Genomic DNA, 20,280 nt, shown 5'->3' with positions numbered 1-20,280 from the left:
GTTTCTTAAATATCAGTTACATATGCTTATTAAAGCCGTTTCCTGCCCATGACCTGTTAGGAAGGCTAGGTGAAAATCTTAAGATTTTCAAGCGACCAACAGGCAACGCATGTCAAATCCAAAAGATAAGAGCTGCAGTATTAGGAGGACAGATCAACTTCTGATAAGCGACATCCAATTGATTGTCCACATTCACTTTCGACTGCGGGATCAACAGGTGGTGCATTCCCTTGTTGTCAGGGAACACAAGCCTGACTCCGTATTGGCTCCGCAGTGGAGCAGAGCAGTTGCTCATTTGCGTGAGATGGGACCATCCCCTCAAAACAGGCCGAATTCAGCATGCTGTGAAAACATGAGTGTAAGAGTAGAGAGAAGGCGGGGGGGCAGCGGCGGGGGGCAGCGGTCGACACTCAACGCAGGCTAATTTTAGCGAGGCCAAAAAAAAGGATAATGTGCGACACCTGGAAACTGTTTTAAATTGTTTAGCAAAAAAATAAGGGGAAGTATGTAGGCACGTCTCATTCCATTTGTCTATATACGGGTTAAAAATATTCAAAATAAAGGAGTAGACTTTAGCACTTTCTGTGGGAAATCAAGTGCCATCCAAGCAGCGGTCGATAGTGTGGAACAAGAAGCTCTGTAATCTATGAGTCCACCTGCCCTCAAGGTAAACATATTTGAGCCTGCCGTTCTTGCAGTGCATTGTGTGTCCATGCGTGTCACAGTAGGCCTCACATACACTGACTCACATTTCTTCGGACATATTTATTCAGTTTGTATATGAATTTACAAGCTAAAGTGACAACGAGTAACGGACACATTGCTTCCAAAAATACTAAAATAAATAAATAACACTAGCTTCCGACCAAAAAAGAAAGGCATTTTACAACACAGTTTTATTTTCTACCGCAAACACACACACACAGACACACACCTTGGAATGAGCAACAGCCACTGAGATGCCCACAAAGCATGGTGCTGTTACACAGTCACGTCGACAAAGCAACCTCCTGCACTGTTTGACATATTCAGTGGTTAAAAAGCCCAGTTTTCCTTCTCCCTGAATCCTGATTTCTTTGTGCACTTCACACGTGGAACAAGCAAAAGCGTCACATTCATTTTGGAAAAAAATACGACAAAACCAAACAAAACAAATCAGACCACTGCTTTGGATTTTAATGGCTGCCAAAATAGAAGCTGGAACTACTCAAAGGCTTTGGCAGAAAGCAAAGCGTATTCGAACGTGTGCACTGTAAATAACATGAGCACCATTCAACATTGTAATAAAGCCTTCACCAAAAGCGCTTGTGAATCAGATTCAGATCAACCCAAAAGATTCTTCTCGTCCATTTTCCATTACGCTTGTCTTTATATGGGAGCCTATCCCAGCATACACCCTGGCTTGGTCACCAGCCAATCTTAGAGGGGAATATAGACAAGCAACCACTCGCACTTGGGGGCAATTTCATCTTCAATGAACCTAACGCGCATTTGCAAGCACGGGAGAACACGCAAACTCCAAACAGGGGGATCCTGAGCCGAGATTTGAACCCTGAACCCCAGAAATGTGTGGCAGGCATGCCACAAGTGGACTACCAGCAAATAAATCCACAGAGCCAATAAGTAACCAGGGTCACCACCAGCCCTGAAACAAGTGGAAAGACAAACAAACACCTTATCCTGAATAAACGCATTCTACTCTCTGGAGTGGTACAAACAAAGATCCCTGGCCACTGTGCGGGTAATTCTGCTTGGAACGAGCCATTTTTATTTTGTCATTGACATCATATGAGTAACAACATGGCAATGGCGATGCAACAGATTAGATTTTCCAGCAGATTGCCTAATGTGCTACGTTATTATCCCAATGACATGGAAGACGACACATACACGCGCACGCTGTCCTCTGGAACTGCTGCTGGAATTCCAAAACGTCATTATTGCCTCATTTCAACAGCACGCTCACACACATACAACGCACACAATCAGTTTCTCCATCTTTTGTTCCAAAAATAGATATGATTATAAGTGTATATTCTACATTTAGATTATGTTTATTACCAAGAGTAGCCACAATCTAATACAGGTGCAAATATCACAATAGTTCACTGACAGCTTCTGAGGAGGAGTGGGGGGCGGGGGTATGAATGGGGACATGCACATCTGTGTGTCTTTTGGAGGGTTTTTTTTTTTTTTTTTTATAATACAGTGTGTGTATGTATGTATATGTGTGTGTGTGCGCGCGTGTTTTACACAAATGTACTTTCTTTTTATATCGGGCATACCTCTAACTCAGACCTGAGAGTAACCTCTGCACCTCAAGAGAGCGTTCTCACACTCACACGCACTCATTTAAACTTGAGCAGTGACACGCATGATTTCTAATAGGCCCAGTCGGGCATGATGTTGAAAATATTTCTCACCATATCTTTGATATGTACTTTAAGGTCCGTGCGCATACACTCTTGTTCTCGCGAGTAGCACAGTACAGCACACTAATAAACCAACTAGCGCGCACTAATAGAACGATATTCGTCACTTTTTTTTTCCTATGACCTTCAGCTTGATATCAAGGATAAGGAATAAATGCTTCGACAGCTTTCCATCCGCATGAAATGAAAAATTCGTTTTGCTGGGAGACTCAAACCAGGCTCCGATTCATGCGCAAGATAAGCCCCCCTTGCCGACTTTTGTTTTTGTTTTGGGCAGATCATTTAATGTGTTACCCTATTTGGCTGTTGGTCATGCTTCCCGAGCAATGAATTCAGACGTGCCACTGGGCTGGCAAACATGGCCGCTGAGAGAAATCATAGAAAGGCGTGGCTGTGCGTGGAAGGGTCATCGTTGAGAATGATGATGTGGTTAGGCCGGTCCGTTGGCGGGGGGCTGCTTCTCTCTGTAAAACAATATCAAAAAGGGACAGATTTGCAATTAGGTTGACTGTGACGGGGAAGCAGAAAAACAGCATTGGGCTCGGAGGTGTGTGACAAAGAGGATGTTCAAGCGCAGGAGAACAATGGAGAGAATGGAAGCGGGCCACAATTGTTCGTGTTTATCTCCTCTAAAATGAAACATTCTGAGCATGCGTGACGTTTCCTCATATCGTGGTGCTGGATGCCATTCCTTAATTAATTGGATGCCTCCTTTTTGCTTCCTCGGGACAGCTGACTGGAATTCCCTCCATTGTGTTGTGGAGCAGACGTTTTTAGTACAACAGAGCACCTGAAGAGTGGATCTGGAATCTGTAAAGCTGATGTTTATGGGAGAATTTAAAGAGTGCACTCTTGGCAGTTGAGTAAATAAATGCCCCCCAGCCATTTTGAAATACCATACCTCTTTAAATGCCTGTTGTTCTTGGCACTCTAGTAAACCAATACCTCCAGCCGGTATATGAGGAAATAGGGTGTTGAATATCTCATCCCTAATACTGTACATGCCTTGTTCCCTCTGGAGTTAAGTAAACAAACGCCCCGAGATCCAACTTGAGAACATTCCTCCATTACCGTGTGTTCAAAGTACACAGACACTACTTACTGTGTGACAGCATCAGGCTGCTGGGTGGGACTGGTCTTCGTTGGACTGGGACAGTCTCCGTGTTTCCTTCCAGATTCCGCATCCGGCTCATTTCCTTCCCCTTTGTCCTCTGCTGTCTTCTCTGCGTGACTTCAAAACAAAGCAAACCGTGTTCTTGCCAAGGAAGGAAATAGAGAGTGAAGTGCGGTCCCAAAGGAAAGAAAACAAACAGTGGTCGCAGGTCCTGGTTAAAAGCTCTCGGCGGTTATCTGCTCTTGACGGTTTGCCTCCCCGCAGCCCAAACAAAGATCAATTTGTGCATGCTTGTCAAGAGGGTGGTATTTGTTAGTAAACTGCGCGGTAATGCATTGACTTGGATTGAAAAGATTTTTGTTCTAAGCATGGAGTGTGGGCAAAACTTCCCCACTTGCTCTGTGCACAGGGAAGACACCAGTTGGGTTTTTAATAGGAAACGATACACTGGATATGTCATTATTGCAAACATCTGCGCCACACATGTGAGGCCACAGACACTCCTTTTGCTATTCGTGGATGTGCTAAAGCCTGACTGGTGTTGAGAATAGGGATCAGCTAAGCTAATGTAAGGGTATGTAGTGGGTTAGTGCAGTCCACTGATGAATTAGTCTCGATTGTCGCATCCATCCTTGCTCAAGGCAACAAGCAAAACACGCGTGCCGTCTTTAGTTATGAACGGCATTTGCTTTGTCATACAAACTTCAGGAAATCATCACACGCTTCACATACCGTCTAGTGGCCGGTCTGAATACTCTGAGGGTGAGGGGAGGGGGCGTAACAGGTGGGAAGAGACAGGTGGGGGTGATATCAAAACAGCAAGAAAGGGAGAGGGAGGCACAGGGAAAAAGCTTTGAGGGATGAAAAGGGGGGATGAAAAGTTGTTTTCAGAGGCCATTTGAAATGTAAACGAAGTGTAAGAAAATACTTGAAATAAATATTCTTACACCGCACACCAAACTCATAACCAGGCCAGGCTGATTCTTCGATGTTATCGATTAATTCCAGTTGAATTGTCAGTCGCTGGTGCTGAACATTGTCTCACCAATACATAAAAGTGTGAGAGAGGTTAGCTCTTACATTATGGATGAACCGAGCCATGCAGTTTGATGGCAGATTTTGTATGATAAGGAGTACAGAGCATCGGTCTATTGAGAACGCGTCCCGTACCTGCTGAAGACGGCGCGCTCGTTTTTGGCGTCCACGGTGAGCCGGATGGTCTCCTTGCCATCACCCGTGTTGATGGTCTCCGTGTGGGTGGACGCGCCCCCCGTCTTACTCTCATCTTCATCAGTGTCGGAGCTGCTGGAGGAGGAGCTGTCCGAAGCCACAAGGGGGGCTTTCCTCACCCCGCATATGCTCCACACGCAGGCTGGAGGGAAAAGATTAGATAGTCCAATTTATTGAACCTGGATGGATTCACTTCACTTTTAAACTTTTTTATTTTTGTGATGGAAAAACAGGCAGCCACATCTTACGATTCTGGCTTGGTTTGGTGCTAAGGTCCGAGTCCACAGGCGAGCTGCATCGGGGGCCTGTTTCAGAACTGGGCATATATAAATATCATGTCAAAAACTTGAGGGAGTGCGAGCACAACAGACACACTGCAACCATTTTGAGAAGTCGGGTAAAAGTCTGGGAGGTCACATTCCTCGCATTCCCAGCTCTAAATTTAATTTCCGACATGATCCAAACATTCAGCGGGTGACACCTTAGACTAGCAAGGGGAAAAAAAAAAAAAAGCACACCGACCTCCAGTGATCCCCCAATTATTGCGGGGTTCCAGACACACCCATGAAACATTGCAATAGGGACCACATAAAACACTAATTTATTTGAATACTCCTTCCGCACACTTAACATATTAACACTCTTCAATTTATGAAAACACACTTTTCAAACACAACAAAATGTACTGCAAACATATAACGTATATACTATATGTATGAAAAAATATTGTATGTATTGTATTATCTATACGGTACATGCGTGTACTTTTAAGAGTGGGGGGGGCTAGGTGGGGTAGCGTGTGATGTCAGCAAGTCAACGTGTGTGTATCTGGCCATGGGTGACAGCAACCTATGCGCAAGTGTGTTGCAAGAGGCTCTCCTTTCCCACAAGCGAGGGCATTATAGTAAGTAGTATACTGACTGTACAACCAATACTGATTGCTTAAATTAAAATTTTTTTTTTTATTAACATTTAAAAACAATGCAATATAGCGAAGGAACACCATCTTATTGTTACATTGGGACCATGCACACCCCACTAAGCCATTAATTAATTTACACGGACTCTTCTGGATGAGATGCCTGTAGTTCTGTACTGGGGTATAAATTCACTGAGCATGTTTCGTGGTTTCTCTTTTGGAATGTCGCCCTGGCCTTGGTCTGCCCCTCATAAATGCCACTAACTGCACGTTGCTATAGTTTGACACTGAATTTAGGGGTTTGCTTCTTTTCAAGTTGTGCGGTCAATGAGCGGAAACAAAACTCTCATGGTGGTTAGAGACATTGACTGTAAAATATTCAGCTCCGATAGTATTGCTGGCTATGGGCGGGCATTTTGCAGGCTCACCAACAGAAAGGCTGGAAATCTGTAAACTTGGCCCAGCCCTTGTCGTCTGTCTCGGTGGCGGCGGGCTGGGGACTGTCCCAGGCTGCAAAGCCGACGCCTGCCGCGGGAGCCTTTGAGTTGACCTCCCCAAAGTCTGCAATCCAGCCGGAGTCTGGGGAACAAAGTACACGAGGCACTTACTCAAAACCTGTCATTCCCTCAGAGCGACCGAAACAATGGTATGATGATGACATGCTGTCTCTCACTCTTTGTGGCCTCTGCCTGGCTGGAGAAAGGGTCGATGTCACCTTTCAGCTCTTCTCCTTCATCAGAGTCTGAGCTTGCCGCTTTGTCAGAAGTGGCCGACCCATCACAAGCCTTGCTCGAGGCTTGGCCTTGGGCTACCTGCGACCCACCGAACCTTGACGGAGTAGATCAAATCAGCATTGATATACCATGACAAAAACGGGGTCCGCAAACGGTTGCAAACCTGTTCCTGGACTTGGTTTGTGTTGCATAGTTGAATTCTTTTTCCTCCCAGATGTCCTCTTCGTCATCATCAAAGGCTTGAATTCTCTCCTTGGCGCAAGCGTCAAACGAAGCTGCATTGGGCTGCAAAGTATACGTGTCACTGTCAGAGGTTCAAGCTGGTAGATGGAAAATAGGATTGTATTTACATTGCAGGTCCATCTGCCCTATTCCTATACAGGAGTACCTTACCTACAAAGTTGATTTTTTTTTTTCCCTTGACCAAGCTTGTGACTAAATTTACTTTGACGGTAGTGTATCAAATCAATTTTCTTTATTGAAATAAACTGAAATGTCATTTATCCGTTCCACATGCCAAAAACAAAAAGAAATGTTTGTGTTGTCATAAAGAACAGCAACACCATATTGTATAAAAACAGACTAAACTATAATAATAATAATCGGCGTGATTCTTAAACTCACACTGTCCTGGCCCACATCAATGTTGATATTGATCTCTGCAATTCGATTAAATGTTGCCCTACAATGAGAAAAGGATTCGCTGAGTAAGTATAGTGAGGTAAGGGCCAAGTAGCAAATGCACGCCCACTGTAGTACACACACCCAATGCCGTCGTCGTGATCAGCGAACTCATCGTCGTTGAAACCAAACTGATCCACAAAGTTTGCCGTCATCTGTTGAATTTGGTAGTCCGAAAAAGCCTGAAGCATACATACGAATACAGTTTGCTTAGAAAGCATCCTATCAGACACTCGTTACATTTCACGTCCGGGCTAAAACCTGCTGGAGCGTCAGTTCTTTTGGGAAGGGGCTCTCCATGTCATCTTCCGAGGAAGGCCGTGGATTACCGCTGCCGACCTAAAACACACAAATAGAACAATGAGAGTTTATACGATCAAAAAATAGGTTATGTATTGCATGTACAGTATGTACCAGATCTATGGTGTTTCTCTTGTTAGTCCATGAAAGTGTCTGGTTCACAAAAGCCTCCCAGCGCCCTCTGCAGTCAACTGGTAGCTCTACACAACAAAACCAACAAACAGCATTATGCAGAGCCAGGCAGGCCATGGAGGGGGCAAAAATTACTTTTAAGATGCACAGTGCTAATTTGTGCCCACAAAGTGAGTGTAATGTGTGAAGGAAATAATAATGATGATGCTAATCATTTGTGGACATTTGGGTTAGCAAATCACTGGCATCTTTTCTATAGAGGGTCAGGCAGACAGCATCACGATTCTCTTTTCTGGCGAAGTTGTGCTCCAATTTGCTTTCCCAGATGTCCAAATTGTTCATGAATATGTTATTAAATCCACAAATTCACATGAATGTTATACCTATTTCATGGCGTTGAATGTGTAGATTGTGGCCATGAACTAGCATAGGTGCACGCAATATAACTGATAGTCAAGTAGTGATGGAGTGAATGTAAATGAATTATTGCCGAACACATACCGCTGATGAGATTACTAATCTGGGTGTGAACCGGCCCTTTCTCCAGATTGTGGACAATTGTGTTGGCAATCCTGGTCAGATGCCCCATGTAGCCTCTCCTCATTCCACCTTCTGACCTAAAAGCAATTTCCGCCCTTAGATCATCCCATACAGTAGTAAACAGCCCGATAACCGCAATTAGTCTTACTGGGTTTTATCATTCTCTTCCCAGGCCAGTAGAATTCTCTGAACGAGGCGGCAATGCTGAAACAACTTAAAAAAACAAATTGGGTGATCAATTGTCAAGACAACAGCACCGAGTTTCCATCAGCATGTTAAAGTTACCTACATGAGTCACCAATAAATTATGTGCAGTATTGTCTTGGGTGCCTACGACCTCCGTCAAAACCTGCTCCTGGGACATGTCCTGAGGAGGCTTGCCGTTGTCTTGGGAAAGGGGCCCTGGTTGAAGTCTCATTTCGTGAGCACAGGGCCTCAGGATGGCTGCCACGCAGAGCTCCACTTGGAGGTGCAGGAAGTTGTTCCACGTGTACTTGAAGAACGAGTTCTGAAAGTACGATGGGGTCCTTTTGGAACAACAGCATACATTGAAAAGTGCGGGTTGGCCTCACCAAAAGCAGGTCCATTGTATTGAGTCGGCAGAGTTCCTGCGCTATGACCGCATGGCTGGCGGAGCTGGTGTAGAGCAGGGAGGCCACTAGTCTGGCTACGTGTAGCCGCGTGTTCCCCAAAGGTTCCTCCAGCACACCCAAAGTGGTCCGCATAGGATTTCGCTAGATGAGGTAAAGAGACCAAAGTGACTGTGCTGCTCTCATGAAGCCCTCCAAACCTGTTTATGAGTCTTATTTACATACTTTGGGAGGCTCGAGAAGTAGCTGGTGGAAATGAAGCAAGTGTGGCTGAATGGCCAAAAGGATGCTGCTGTTAATGGTGTAACTTCTCTCAAACCCCTGAGTGTCCATTACACCATCCACGCTGCCCATACCCCCCAAAAAACACATACACAAATTGACAGGAGCTTTAAATGGAGAGCTTGGGCGATTTCACACCAACAGAAAGACACAAAGGTTAATAAAAGCAAGAAAATTTGGCAACTCACACAGGCCTCCTGATTTCCAGCAGAGTGAGCAGAACCTGAATCCCATTGACGATGCAGCTCTCAGTCCTGTCTCCGGAGAACATGTTCCGTAGCAGCTGCTCCACACACTCCTGCCTGCAGAATAGAGACATCCATCAACTTTGGGTGCATCCCGTCCAAAGAGCGCGATTAAGAGCATGTTTGTCGGTGTGTCGTACGATTCCAGCACGGTCAGCAACGGGTCAGGCTGGGACATCTCCTGAAGCTGATTGGCCTGGTCTCTGCTTAAACGGATGATGTCGCACAAAGTCTGAGACGCGTTGGACTGCCTCTTGACAGAAATAACACACACCGACGTGGACTCTCAGTATTGTCAATAGCGAAGCTATAGAGTGCTGATAAAGTATTTAAGTGGTACCTTGACATACAAGTGTAACTCAATGATTTTGTATTTGTATGTTTGACTGTTTGTCTCACTCACTTAATGACTGACAGTGCATTGCCGACTGTGGCTCTCCTTTCCCACATGCAAGGATATTACATTAATTGGCTACATTTTTTTATACACAAGTCATTCAAGATGCAACATATCCGAAGTTTGCTTGTAACGTAATTAAAACTCGAATTGACCAAGGCGTGGCTCGAAAAACTTGCATGTTGGGGCACTTGGAAGTCAAGGTACCAATGTATTCAATTCAAACAGGGGTTCCTATAGAGTCGCTGCAAAATGACAAGAATGTGCATGTACCTCTTCATCCATCTTCGGATGAATGATTTCGACAAGTCTCTGGGCCAGCTTTTCTTCATTTAGCCACTGTAAGCAATGAACAGAGAATAATATTAGAGCGGAAAATGTGAGTGTGTTGTGTTGTGTTGTTGTTGTGCATTTCTTTGTCTCCTACAGCGAGAGTCTCTTGTCGAAGAGGGGGCGGCTCCACACAGCTGATAAGCCGAAGCAGGATATCCATCATGGCTGACGTGTCGATGTGCTTTAGAACCAAGGAGAGAAATCCCTCCTTCCGCCGCAGGAAACTAATCACCTGATCACAACAGAACAGAGACACCAATGTCACAAAGTCGTGCAAGTGTAAGTTGCAAAACACACGATACACTGCACGACCGGTACAGTGGACAATGACTGACATCGAAAATTGCGAGTGTTGCTTTTTTTCAATGACTAAAATTATGACTACGACTAAAAAAAACAAATTTTAATTTTTTTTTTAAAAACTGAGGAGAACATCACCACCGCCAATTACATTTAGTCAGCTCTCAGTTAAAATGTTGAAAAGGTCATTTAAACCAGTACGAGTAGAATACATGAAGGTTTCATGATGGCAATTGAACATAGAACAGATTATTTATATCATTTGAATCATGAACAAATCTGAGGTAGCAGGTTCCACTGCACGGAACAGCAGCTTAGTCAATCTCTGAATACATAGAAAGCTGGGACAATTAGGTCCTGTGAACCTTGGACGGATGGGAATGAATCATGTTTCATCTCTCATAGGTAATGCATGACTTGGTGGGTGCTACCTGCTCAGTTTTTCGCGCGATGAGATTCCCAATGGTCTTGCTGAAGAAGGACGACAGTAATGGGTTCAAAGGGGAGGGTTGCTCCAGGAAGGCATAAAGGGTTTCCAGGAGAGGCTCCTCATTCCCCAGCTTGTCGTTGATCACGCCCACATCACTTGTCAACAACTCACATGCGATATTTGAATACCTGTGAATGAACAACACACACCTGGCTTGTAACATGGAAAGCGGAAACATGATTTGACTGAGTTGGGCAGAATTTGCCTATGTAACCATTACACTACTGAGAATGACACTGTGTTGCAACAGCAACGTATTAAGCTAAAAGGGGAGATATTATTCAAATTATTCTGATTCTGAAATTGACATTTTGTTACTTGTACTGTATACGAATAGTGGAGTCTCCAGAGTGCCTGGAGACCCCTGCCTATCCACCAATCAGGTTTAAAATGACCAAAGCTCCAAAATCTGTCGTGAGATGCCGATATGTGAAAATAGGTCTTTGTGAGTGAGCTGTTCTACACTTCTCTCTTGCTGTTACATTATTATTTTCTTAATAATGCTCTCAGAGTTTCTCCGCACATGACTTGACAGCTAGACTGCTCAAGGTTCCAGAGCAGCTTTCAAGCGACATCAAAACACTATCATGTAAAGACCATAAGGTACACAGAGCTGCACTGTTAACATATTAGCATTAGCTACCACTGACAACTACAGCATTTTTGGCCACATGCGAGGGGTTGCAGTACCTCAGTTGTTGGCAACATATTCAAAGCTCGCCCACGACTCAGATTGTCTCACAACAATGACCAAGTAAACTGGCAACTCCTAAATTGGGACACTCTTAAGTCAAGCTACTGTATTTTACTTCCATGGCACATACTTGAATCGCTTGGTCTCCTCTATCCCAGCAGGAGGCTCTGTAGTAATCTTGCGAACTAGTTCCTGCATGCACTGGTCCTGGCATAGGAACAGGAGGAGTCTAACAGAAGTTACAAAGAAAAGTGAGTTGATTCAGCGGGATGCCAACAATGGAGCCAACCGAGATGTTATAATAATGACCTTCGGTTCTGAGCCTTGCACTCCTGCAACACATCGTCCTCGTCCATGAGCTCAGCAAGCGTGACATCCTCCTTGTCCAGTAACGCCTCCAGGTGAGAAGCTGTGTGCAGGTCAAATTTCCAAAACATGGCTGATGTCCGCAGCGATGTGTGCTCTTAGCTGTATGAAGAGAATTTGGCATTTTGATTGGTGCTATAAAAACAACTCTGCAAACTTGTGGAAACTAATGATTGACTAACATTGATTGACCTTAGAGCTGATTCACTTTGAAAAATAATGTAATTTATTTATTTTTCTCCTCAATAATGTGATTTAATATGGTGGGCTATCTTAAACGTGAGGATTGCATTTTAATTTCTGGAGGTGTAAATTAGGGGCTTGGAAAAGAACTATTTTTGTCTAATAATAACAGATATTATTGACATTCTTGATCATTACATCGTCTTCACAGGCTAGTTATTTCTATCTTCTCTGCTTCTTACACTCAAGTCTCTTTGCGGACCATCAGTAGACTTCATCAGTTGCCTGTTGATTCAATATTGCTGCCGTCAAGGATTATAAGTTAAAAAAAAAATTGTAAAGGTTGGTCCGAGCAACCTATGGCGTGATTTTTCTCCTGTAAAATATGTGTCTAGCTCCACCAACGTAAAGTCATCAGGAGAGACAGTAGTTTCAGAGTGTTTCGTGATACAATGCTTGAGCAAAATATAAAAATCTTATACAGTCCTTAATTGTAAAAAAAAATGTTGGCAAGTCGCTAGAGCAGACTTGTTGAAAAATAGCGTCACTCATCATGTAACGCACCCATAACACCCATAACAGCACATTTTTAATTGCCATTGATTTCATACACTGCGCTTTGTTTGTTTTTCTTCCGTTGACAACACATTCCCCAGAGAGTTTCCACTAGCGACCGACGTGTTCACCTCATACCGTGACAGTCAAGGAAAGATAAACGTTTTACATATTATATCCCGAAGCTATTTAAGAAGCGGTGCTATATGTGACGAGCTAGCTAGCTGACCTCCTCGGTCAGCCTCCTCGGGCTCTGCGTCACCAATTTCCACTTGACTTTCTTTAAAAATAGATATATGTGGATGTTTTTTTTTATATGGCAAACGAGGCTTACCTTTCAGTCGGCATTGTCCTGGGTCATCATGTAAGATTGGGCTGTGAGGTCACCCGCAGCGGCCCATAGCGGGGCTCTTCTATTCCAATTGTGGCGTATGTTAGCTTCACGCTTGCAGTGTCCTCCCGTCACCATCCATTCGCCGTGTGCGCGCTGGTCTTGGAGACGCTGTGGACCACACCGACACAGGCCGAAATTAACTTCAACGGGCGGGCGACGACGACCGGTGGTGTCACCGATCAAAATGGCGGAGAAGATAAAACGTAGTCCATAAATTCGGGTGTCCGTCAAGCAGTGCAAGCGTCAGCCTGGTGACATTTTGACGACGTGCAGGGGACGCTGTCAGCAGTTAGAGTTAGTCAAGAGGATGTAAAATAACAACAACTACGGTGTCGCGTGATAATTCACCTCAACACAAGGAAAATTACAGATAGGTTCGGACCGAAATATTTCACAAAGCCAAGCCATGATTATTCCACTTGGTTTCTATAGATACTGTGGTGATGACTTTAGGGAGTGTCATTCAATTTTCACAATTTCAGCCGAAGAGTTTAAATCATACATCTAGAATTATTACAGATTATTATTATGAACACCTGATGTGTTAGAGAGAAAAAACTAGGGTCGATTCTGAATCACTGCAAAAAAATCATTTAGAAAAGTTCAATTGCAATTTTATGAACATTTGTTGAGCAGTGTTGTCATTCTGCTGAGGTGCAACCTATTTTTAATCCCCCTTCTTTGGACATTTTAGGTTGGATACGCACATAAAAACAATCGGGCTGTTTTTAATCCGATTTTCCCCCTTCTTGACAAAGAATCCCAAACGGCTAACAATTTTATGTCTCATAAAATCGTATGTGGTGGGAGCCTTGAGCCATTTGACCCCAGCGGACTGCGATGTGAACCGAATGTAGCAAAAGAAGCGCTCTGACTGACAAATAAGGACACTGTGGTAAAAATTCAAATTAGCATCCAATTTACTGGTAGAACATTTGACTGTTTTACAAAACCACTGTTCACTTAGTATGAGGCTGTAATTGCTCTCAAATGTGCATCCACAAAGTATGGAGCAAACTTTGTCAATACTTTTGTACATGTATTTTTTTTAATCCCTAAAATGACTTCAAGTTGTCATGAAGGTTCTTGCCTGTAGAATTGTGAAGAAAAGAAAAGAGTCCACTTTTGAATACTCTGTCACTTGATCCTCCTTGTCCTCTTGGTGACTATGGTAACCATAGCAACAGCTTGTATAATTCATAGGCCTGCAGGTGGTGCATCATGCAGCAGGTAAGAAAGGCTTTTATTTGGACTCATTTCACGAGGTTCCATCTTGCCGTTTGCGGGCGTGCATGGCTGCTGTGCATCAGTCGGCGGGCGTGAGCGAAGGAGACAAATTCTCCTGCGAGGATGCGAGTCGCCTCTACCGCAAAGTGTTTCGTGACGCCTGCACCGAGGATGAAGTGCGCACGGCCGTGAAAAAGGTGAGAACCAATACGCTAAATTGCATTTAGAAGTGAAAGGAAAAAAAAATTTGGCTAAATGAGTAACATGAACAAACTTTGATCTTATTAGCTTTCAGAAAGTGACAGTGAGGGGTCGTGCGTTGGTGAGCGTATTTTGGATGTTCTCATCGAAATAAAGCAAATGAAGGAGAAAAAGGAAAAGGTAAACACAATGCTATCTTGACTTAGTGGTTAATTCCTTCTTTCAACAAGCATACAGATGTGGCTTACCAATGTTCTCATTTTGTATTTGTGTGTTTTGACCGTTTTGAGCGGCCGGCATATGTGAAGCTTGCTAAACTCAAAGTTTGGCTTGAAGCACCCCCCAAAAAAATAAACAAATAAAAAAGCGACCAAGCAATAATCTTGATGGGAAATTTATGAATGTGTTCAGTTATACTGGGAAGTGCAGCTGCTCAATGCAGGCCATCTGGAGGAGCTGCATTTATGCGAGACTCCTGCCATCGCTGATGCCCCTGTGCTCAAGTGCCCACACCGAACCGCACAGGTATGCTACTTTATAGAATATAAATCATGTTTATTGAGCAATGTGGTGTATTATGTATCATCCACATTCACGTATGTTGCTCTTCGACACAGACACGAGCGAAAGAAGACATGAGTGGAGTGTGGCAGCTCCACAAGGCAGCTCGACAGAGCTGGGCCAGGTAAGAGAATCAAAATATTAGCAAAAGCACACAGTAGAGTGCCGCACAAACTACAGCAATAAAGTCAACACATTTAAGATCAACAAACAAAACGGTGTCAATCAAAACGGTGAAAATATAATCCTCTCCCCCAATGTATTTTACCCCATGTGAGCACGAATGTTTGTTCGTCTATGTGTGCCCTGCGATTGGCTGCCAACCAGTTCAGGGTGTTCCTCGCCTTTTGCCCGAAGACGGCTGGGATAGGCTCCAGCACCCCCTGCGACCCTTGTGAGGACAAGTGGTCCTTAACAAGACCACTTAACATTAATGCATTTGCGTGGATGCATGTGTGTGTGTGTGTGTGTGTGAGTTCAGAGTGGTGACAGAAGGCGTGCAAAGCATACTGGCCTGCCCCCGGCCAGTTCTAACGCCAGGGGTCAGAGGTGAAGTTTGGGGCTGGGTGTCCTGTTCAGACGTGCTCCTCTTCAACGAAGTCAAATACGACGCGGTGACCCGTTTGCTTTATGATGACATGCTGCAGAAACACCACAGTAAGGACAACATTTTATACAAGCCATTGATTTTTGTTTTTTCTCCACCCTCACAATTTGGAACTCCACTTTTTTTGGGGTGACGGCGGTGATGACACAGGCATCCATGCGTGGGAGGCTCTGTCGCCATGGCGACGTCACCAGGAAGAGCTTTGGCTTGAGGAGCTCGCACAGGAAGCTTTGGCGTCCGACGACATGGTCGCTTTGGCCGAGCTGCCGGGAGCGTTCACGATATACAGGTTCACTTTTTTCGTAGCAAAATAAGACCTGCAATACAACTGGAATGGCATCGCAAATCTAACGTACGACTTTAGAATTGTTGGGAGTTTTTTTTTTTTAAATAACAGATTTTGTTATCCTAAAAGTAGGGATTTGAAACTAATTATCCTGCGGTTTTACATTTTACAATTACAACTTAAAAAAAAAATCAAAACATTGCGACTTTAATTTTACAACATTCGTAATTTCATGAATCTGTTATCTCATAACATTACAACTTTTTTTTTGGTCTAATAACACAAATTGAAAAAATAAAATCTTATTACAAATATTTCCTCACTATAATGTTCTATAACTTTCATTGATTGCAACATGACACGTTTCTCATGAAATGACCAGTTTATATTCTGAAATGACATTTTTAATTTTATATTTTTCCCCCACTCTCATCAGTGTTACTAAATCTGTAAAACAGACACCCTGAGATTTTTTTTTTAAAAGGCATTTTTAAATTATATTTGTGGGTGAGGTGATTGAATCCAACACCCTTTTTTAAATGGAATTGATTTGCAGTTTATCCGCGTTTTTCAAGAATTTTGAGGTGCATCAACTGTATGAATTTTTTCGACTATTTGTGGGCCAGGCCTGTATACAATTGTATGTATTTGTTCCTCCAAGAATTACGACTTTTTTCGTTATTATCAACCAACGTTGGAATGTAATTGAAAAGTAAACTCAATCACTTTTGTCCTCCAGAGTTTGTCCAGAGTCCAGCTTCACTGCAGTTTCTCTCTTGTATAAATTAAACGCGTGTCGACGACAAGAGAGGGAAGAACTAACAGCCTTAGTGGAGAGGTACAAATAACACCTCAACCTTTTCGACATTTTTTTTTCAATGATTCAGTCTTGCTTCTTGTGCCTTTGTAGGCTGGACGAGGAGAGCTTGAGACTGTTGTGTTTGTACATTCGCTCAGCAACACTTGGAGCTCAAAGAGAAAAAACAGCCTATGATGCATATTTGGCCATCAGACAATCCTGGCACAAATGGTGAGGTGCAACAATTGCAATATCAACAATATGACACAAGATGATTCCGTGTCTTTGCAGGCCACAAGTTCACAGTCCGTGCAGAGAAGAGCGGGCTGCCGCATTACTGCGCGGTGATGACGACATATTTGGGCACATGAAAGATGACGACGATTTAGGATTATCACAGCAGGTGCTGCCCAATGTTGGAGGGCATTAAGATTTTCGGGTTCGGGTTTCGACCTGGGGTATCAAGTTAGGGTTGGGTTTTTGATTTACTGTTTTCTGGGTTAGGGTTGAGCATTTGGGTTTTGGCTAGGAACGTAATCCAAAAGATGTTGTGGTGTGAATATACCAAGTCTCTTGCGTTACATCCTAAATAGAATCCTTTAACTCCACCTGCAGTCATTACTGCCGTTATTGGTGCTGACTCAGCAGCAGGAGAGGAAGCAGCTGGTCCGCCTGTTGCATGGAGTCACTTTGGCGGATGTGCTAAGACCGGCTCCCTCAGATTCTCTTAAAACAAGTATCGTCTTCATATTATTACTTTAAACTGGTTTGCAGACCTCACGCCTGGAAAATTAAAAGTCTTCTTTGCCTAATAGGTTGCATAAAAAGGCTGCAACAAATTTGCTCCAGGGGTGAGAATCAACCCGACTGTGACATCAGCAGCCCCCCTACGGAGTGGACCGAAGACCAGCTAGAGCGAGCCGCCTTGCTCCTCTTGGTTGACCTCCTGGAGATCCAGGAGAGGGATACATCTTCACTCCTTCGGGGACTGTTGGATGGGGTAATGTGAGCGATGATGTCATCAAACCCAGCGACAAGAAAGTGACGCAAGAATTTGACTTGGTTTAAGAATGAGCATCTCCAAAAGCTGAGACAAGAGTACCAGTCCGAAGTCCACGCACAACACCTGCGCGCCAACCTGCTCCAACTCTTCAATCCAGATGCCTCTTCATCTACTTCACACGTTAATCTGAGCGGCCAGGGGCAAGTCCCGCATCAGTCTCGTGGAGCTGCAGAGGCCCAGAACTTCACCACCGGGTTGCTTGAATCTCAGACGGCAGCTGATACGATCGGCACACGACATGATGGAGTCCAATCTGAGGACGTACCTGATAAACAGGGTGTCTGCGCAGGTACCACCCAAAACAACGGAAACTGCAATTGATGCAATTTCAAATTCGGGTTAGGCCTCAGGTTCCGTTTCCAGTCGGTGTTGGGTTTGTTCATTGTACTTTGCAGTTCTGATTGCAAAGACAGATATTTTGATTGAGGTGCAGCTAATAAAGTGTCCTGTGAGTGATTTACATTTACTCCTTCCAGACTGTGGCGTGACCCTGGGAGGTCTGCCCTATTTGGAGATTTTGTGTGTTCCAGATTCATCCAGTAAAGTTGACGGAGGAGGACCCGATGATGAGGAACAAGACAACGAGACAAAGAACTGTGAGGATCAGGACTCGCTAATCACTCTGGCTTGGAGCGCACGGCTTAAGGGCAACACGGGACACGACGGGGAGGCAGCACACGCTGTTGATGTCCAAGTGCAGCCCTGCGGTGAAGGCGGCGCACCCGAACACGCGGCCGCAGAAAGCCGAGAAGGAGTGATAAGCCAGGCTCAACTTGCAGAGCAACACCGCGGCCCAGTGGAGGTACTCATCTAAATCATGTCACACATATGCCATGAAATACTGCCGCTTGTCATTCGCGTCCTTTTTTTGATTCACTATAGCTCAACTCGGATGAATCCGGCAAAGAAAACGACCTGCACACAAAGCTTGTGTGTGGACGGCAGACCTCGGCTGACTCGCGGGATAGGAAGACAACTGACGAGGACAGCGACATGGTGAAGGAGCTTCGAGCTTCTGAGCCCACCGCACAGGCTACAGTATGTCTCACGTGCTGAAAGCCGAGGAATATAAATAGATTTGAGGCAGGTTTTTAAAAGTGGACATTGAGCATGGGCTGGTCTAATGTGGACCGGGAGGTCATTATACAGTTTGAGACCAGCAATATCCCCATTGGACTTCCGTCCGCTTAGACTTCAGTAACCCCAGGAGCAGCTGGTCAGCCGAGCTGAGGCACCAGGCGGGAAGGTGGGGAAGCAGTCGCTCAGATAGGTGAGGTGGTGCGAGCCCATTTGAGAAATTGGAAAATGGCAGAATCAGAAAATGGCACTCCAATCATGCATATACAGCCAGTAAGGGGGGGGGGGTCAATAGGTGAGCAGAACCAACTGAAAAATGTTAAAGGAGAGGATTCAGCACTGGCTGCATTACAGTCATCCAGCCAAAGACACACTAAGATGATTAATAGCACTTTTAGTCGTTGGTTCTCTTAAAGGTACATTGCTACTTTGAAGCAATGTGTCTGGGAGGTTAAATAGTTAGTCTTTCAGTTACGGTTAATTTGGGGATTATGACACCACCTTAAGCTCAAGTCAAGGTTAGAGTCTGTGATTTGCAAATCATTTTAGAATTAATAATTTCACATCACTGTACAACTTGGATAAAGACACCAACCAACTTTACCTTTGAATGATTTCACTTTCATAACTTTTCCTCCCGTTTGGTCCACCGAAGGGCCACTGCAGCCTCAGCGAGAGATCGGCATGGAGGGAGGGCGGCCGACCGGGAGAACCGATGTCTGCGGTGGAGAGAGAGAAGACCATGCGGAAGCTGGTGGACGTGCACCGCCGAATGGAGAGAAAGCAGCAGAGGGACAGAGACAGGCAGCAGCTGAGGGTGAGTAAGATGTCAATCGGATGATGATGATAATGATAATGTGGACCTTTCTTGCTTTAGGTCCAAGAACGTTTGTCCATCATCCAGAGCAGGAAGGCGGATGAGGATTTATTTGGGCCTAAGCAGAGAGAGAGGATGAGGCACCTCAGTAAAGACATACCACAAGTAAAGATGTTTGTTATTTGTAATTACTAATTACAAAACATGGCAAATCAATGCATTCGCTGTTCATGAGGAAAAGAGTCAGCAGAAGACGCTGGTCAGAGAACAACTGGAGCAGCTCAAAAGGGAACGCTCTTTTATCATGCAGTCCAGAAGAAAAAGGTATGTACAGTACAAATCACACACAGTTTGGGTTATGCATAATTTGTTGTTCCCTAGCAAGCTGAATGAGAAAATTGGCCATTCAAACCATGAATGGACCCGCTTCAACTAGTTGGTATCTCAAGTCCTCTTTGTGATGGGTTACAGGGAATTTTTCAACATAAAATTTCCCCTGGAAGCAAAATATCTCACTTTTTCTAAACGCCGGCATTTTGTGTTTTTTTTTTTTTCCTGAAGGAACACCGTCGGCTTCAAGGAACTTCTGGCTCCAGTGAATCTCCAAAGCAGAGGAATTGAAGACAGGTTGGACCAAGACAACGGATTAGAATGAGTGGCGAGAAGCAGAACGTGCGGCACTGTCTACTTCCCTCATTTGAAAATTAAACTCTTTGTACGTAAACAACGGG

The 20,280-nt window shown here is 44.3% G+C and overlaps 2 protein-coding genes across 5 annotated transcripts; one reads left to right on the top strand and one right to left on the bottom strand.

Moving 5' to 3' along the window:
• Positions 1 to 745: 745 nt before the first annotated feature.
• On the bottom strand, positions 746 to 13,331 carry ppp6r2b (protein phosphatase 6, regulatory subunit 2b). Its single transcript, XM_086108228.1, has 24 exons — positions 12,852 to 13,331; positions 11,723 to 11,881; positions 11,544 to 11,642; positions 10,661 to 10,847; positions 10,024 to 10,161; positions 9,870 to 9,935; positions 9,340 to 9,452; positions 9,143 to 9,256; positions 8,898 to 9,018; positions 8,655 to 8,816; positions 8,372 to 8,590; positions 8,231 to 8,295; positions 8,044 to 8,159; positions 7,525 to 7,610; positions 7,372 to 7,449; positions 7,195 to 7,292; positions 7,054 to 7,111; positions 6,593 to 6,714; positions 6,369 to 6,523; positions 6,124 to 6,274; positions 5,025 to 5,092; positions 4,717 to 4,918; positions 3,535 to 3,663; positions 746 to 2,896 (listed from the first exon to the last, which is right to left on the bottom strand). Exons 2-24 carry the CDS (start codon positions 11,848 to 11,850, stop codon positions 2,863 to 2,865), a joined length of 2,709 nt encoding a protein of 902 aa, XP_085964354.1. The 5' UTR covers positions 11,851 to 11,881; positions 12,852 to 13,331; the 3' UTR covers positions 746 to 2,862.
• On the top strand, positions 11,669 to 20,270 carry LOC147206508 (uncharacterized). 4 transcript variants are annotated; one of them, XM_086108231.1, is made up of 19 exons: positions 11,669 to 11,814; positions 14,177 to 14,335; positions 14,427 to 14,519; positions 14,751 to 14,864; positions 14,957 to 15,024; positions 15,382 to 15,557; positions 15,658 to 15,796; positions 16,533 to 16,631; positions 16,704 to 16,823; positions 16,884 to 16,995; positions 17,208 to 17,328; positions 17,408 to 17,592; positions 17,662 to 17,944; positions 18,186 to 18,457; positions 18,538 to 18,693; positions 19,388 to 19,549; positions 19,610 to 19,714; positions 19,785 to 19,873; positions 20,111 to 20,270. In XM_086108231.1, the coding sequence occupies exons 2-19, from the start codon at positions 14,204 to 14,206 to the stop codon at positions 20,202 to 20,204; spliced, it is 2,520 nt and encodes an 839-aa protein (XP_085964357.1). In that variant the 5' UTR covers positions 11,669 to 11,814; positions 14,177 to 14,203; the 3' UTR covers positions 20,205 to 20,270. The 4 variants fall into 4 exon arrangements, with proteins under 4 accessions (XP_085964357.1, XP_085964356.1, XP_085964355.1 ...); XM_086108230.1 differs by having other exon boundaries at positions 18,132 to 18,457; positions 19,791 to 19,873; XM_086108229.1 differs by having other exon boundaries at positions 18,132 to 18,457.
• The last annotated feature ends 10 nt before the right edge of the window (positions 20,271 to 20,280 follow it).

The sequence above is a fragment of the Hippocampus guttulatus genome, chromosome 4 (assembly GCF_054856545.1).
Source record: "Hippocampus guttulatus isolate MCC_2025c chromosome 4, RoL_Hgut_1.0, whole genome shotgun sequence".
Classification (NCBI taxonomy): Eukaryota; Metazoa; Chordata; class Actinopteri; order Syngnathiformes; family Syngnathidae; genus Hippocampus; species Hippocampus guttulatus.
Note: the sequence above shows the minus strand (reverse complement) of the source record. Positions and strands in the feature narration are given on the sequence as shown.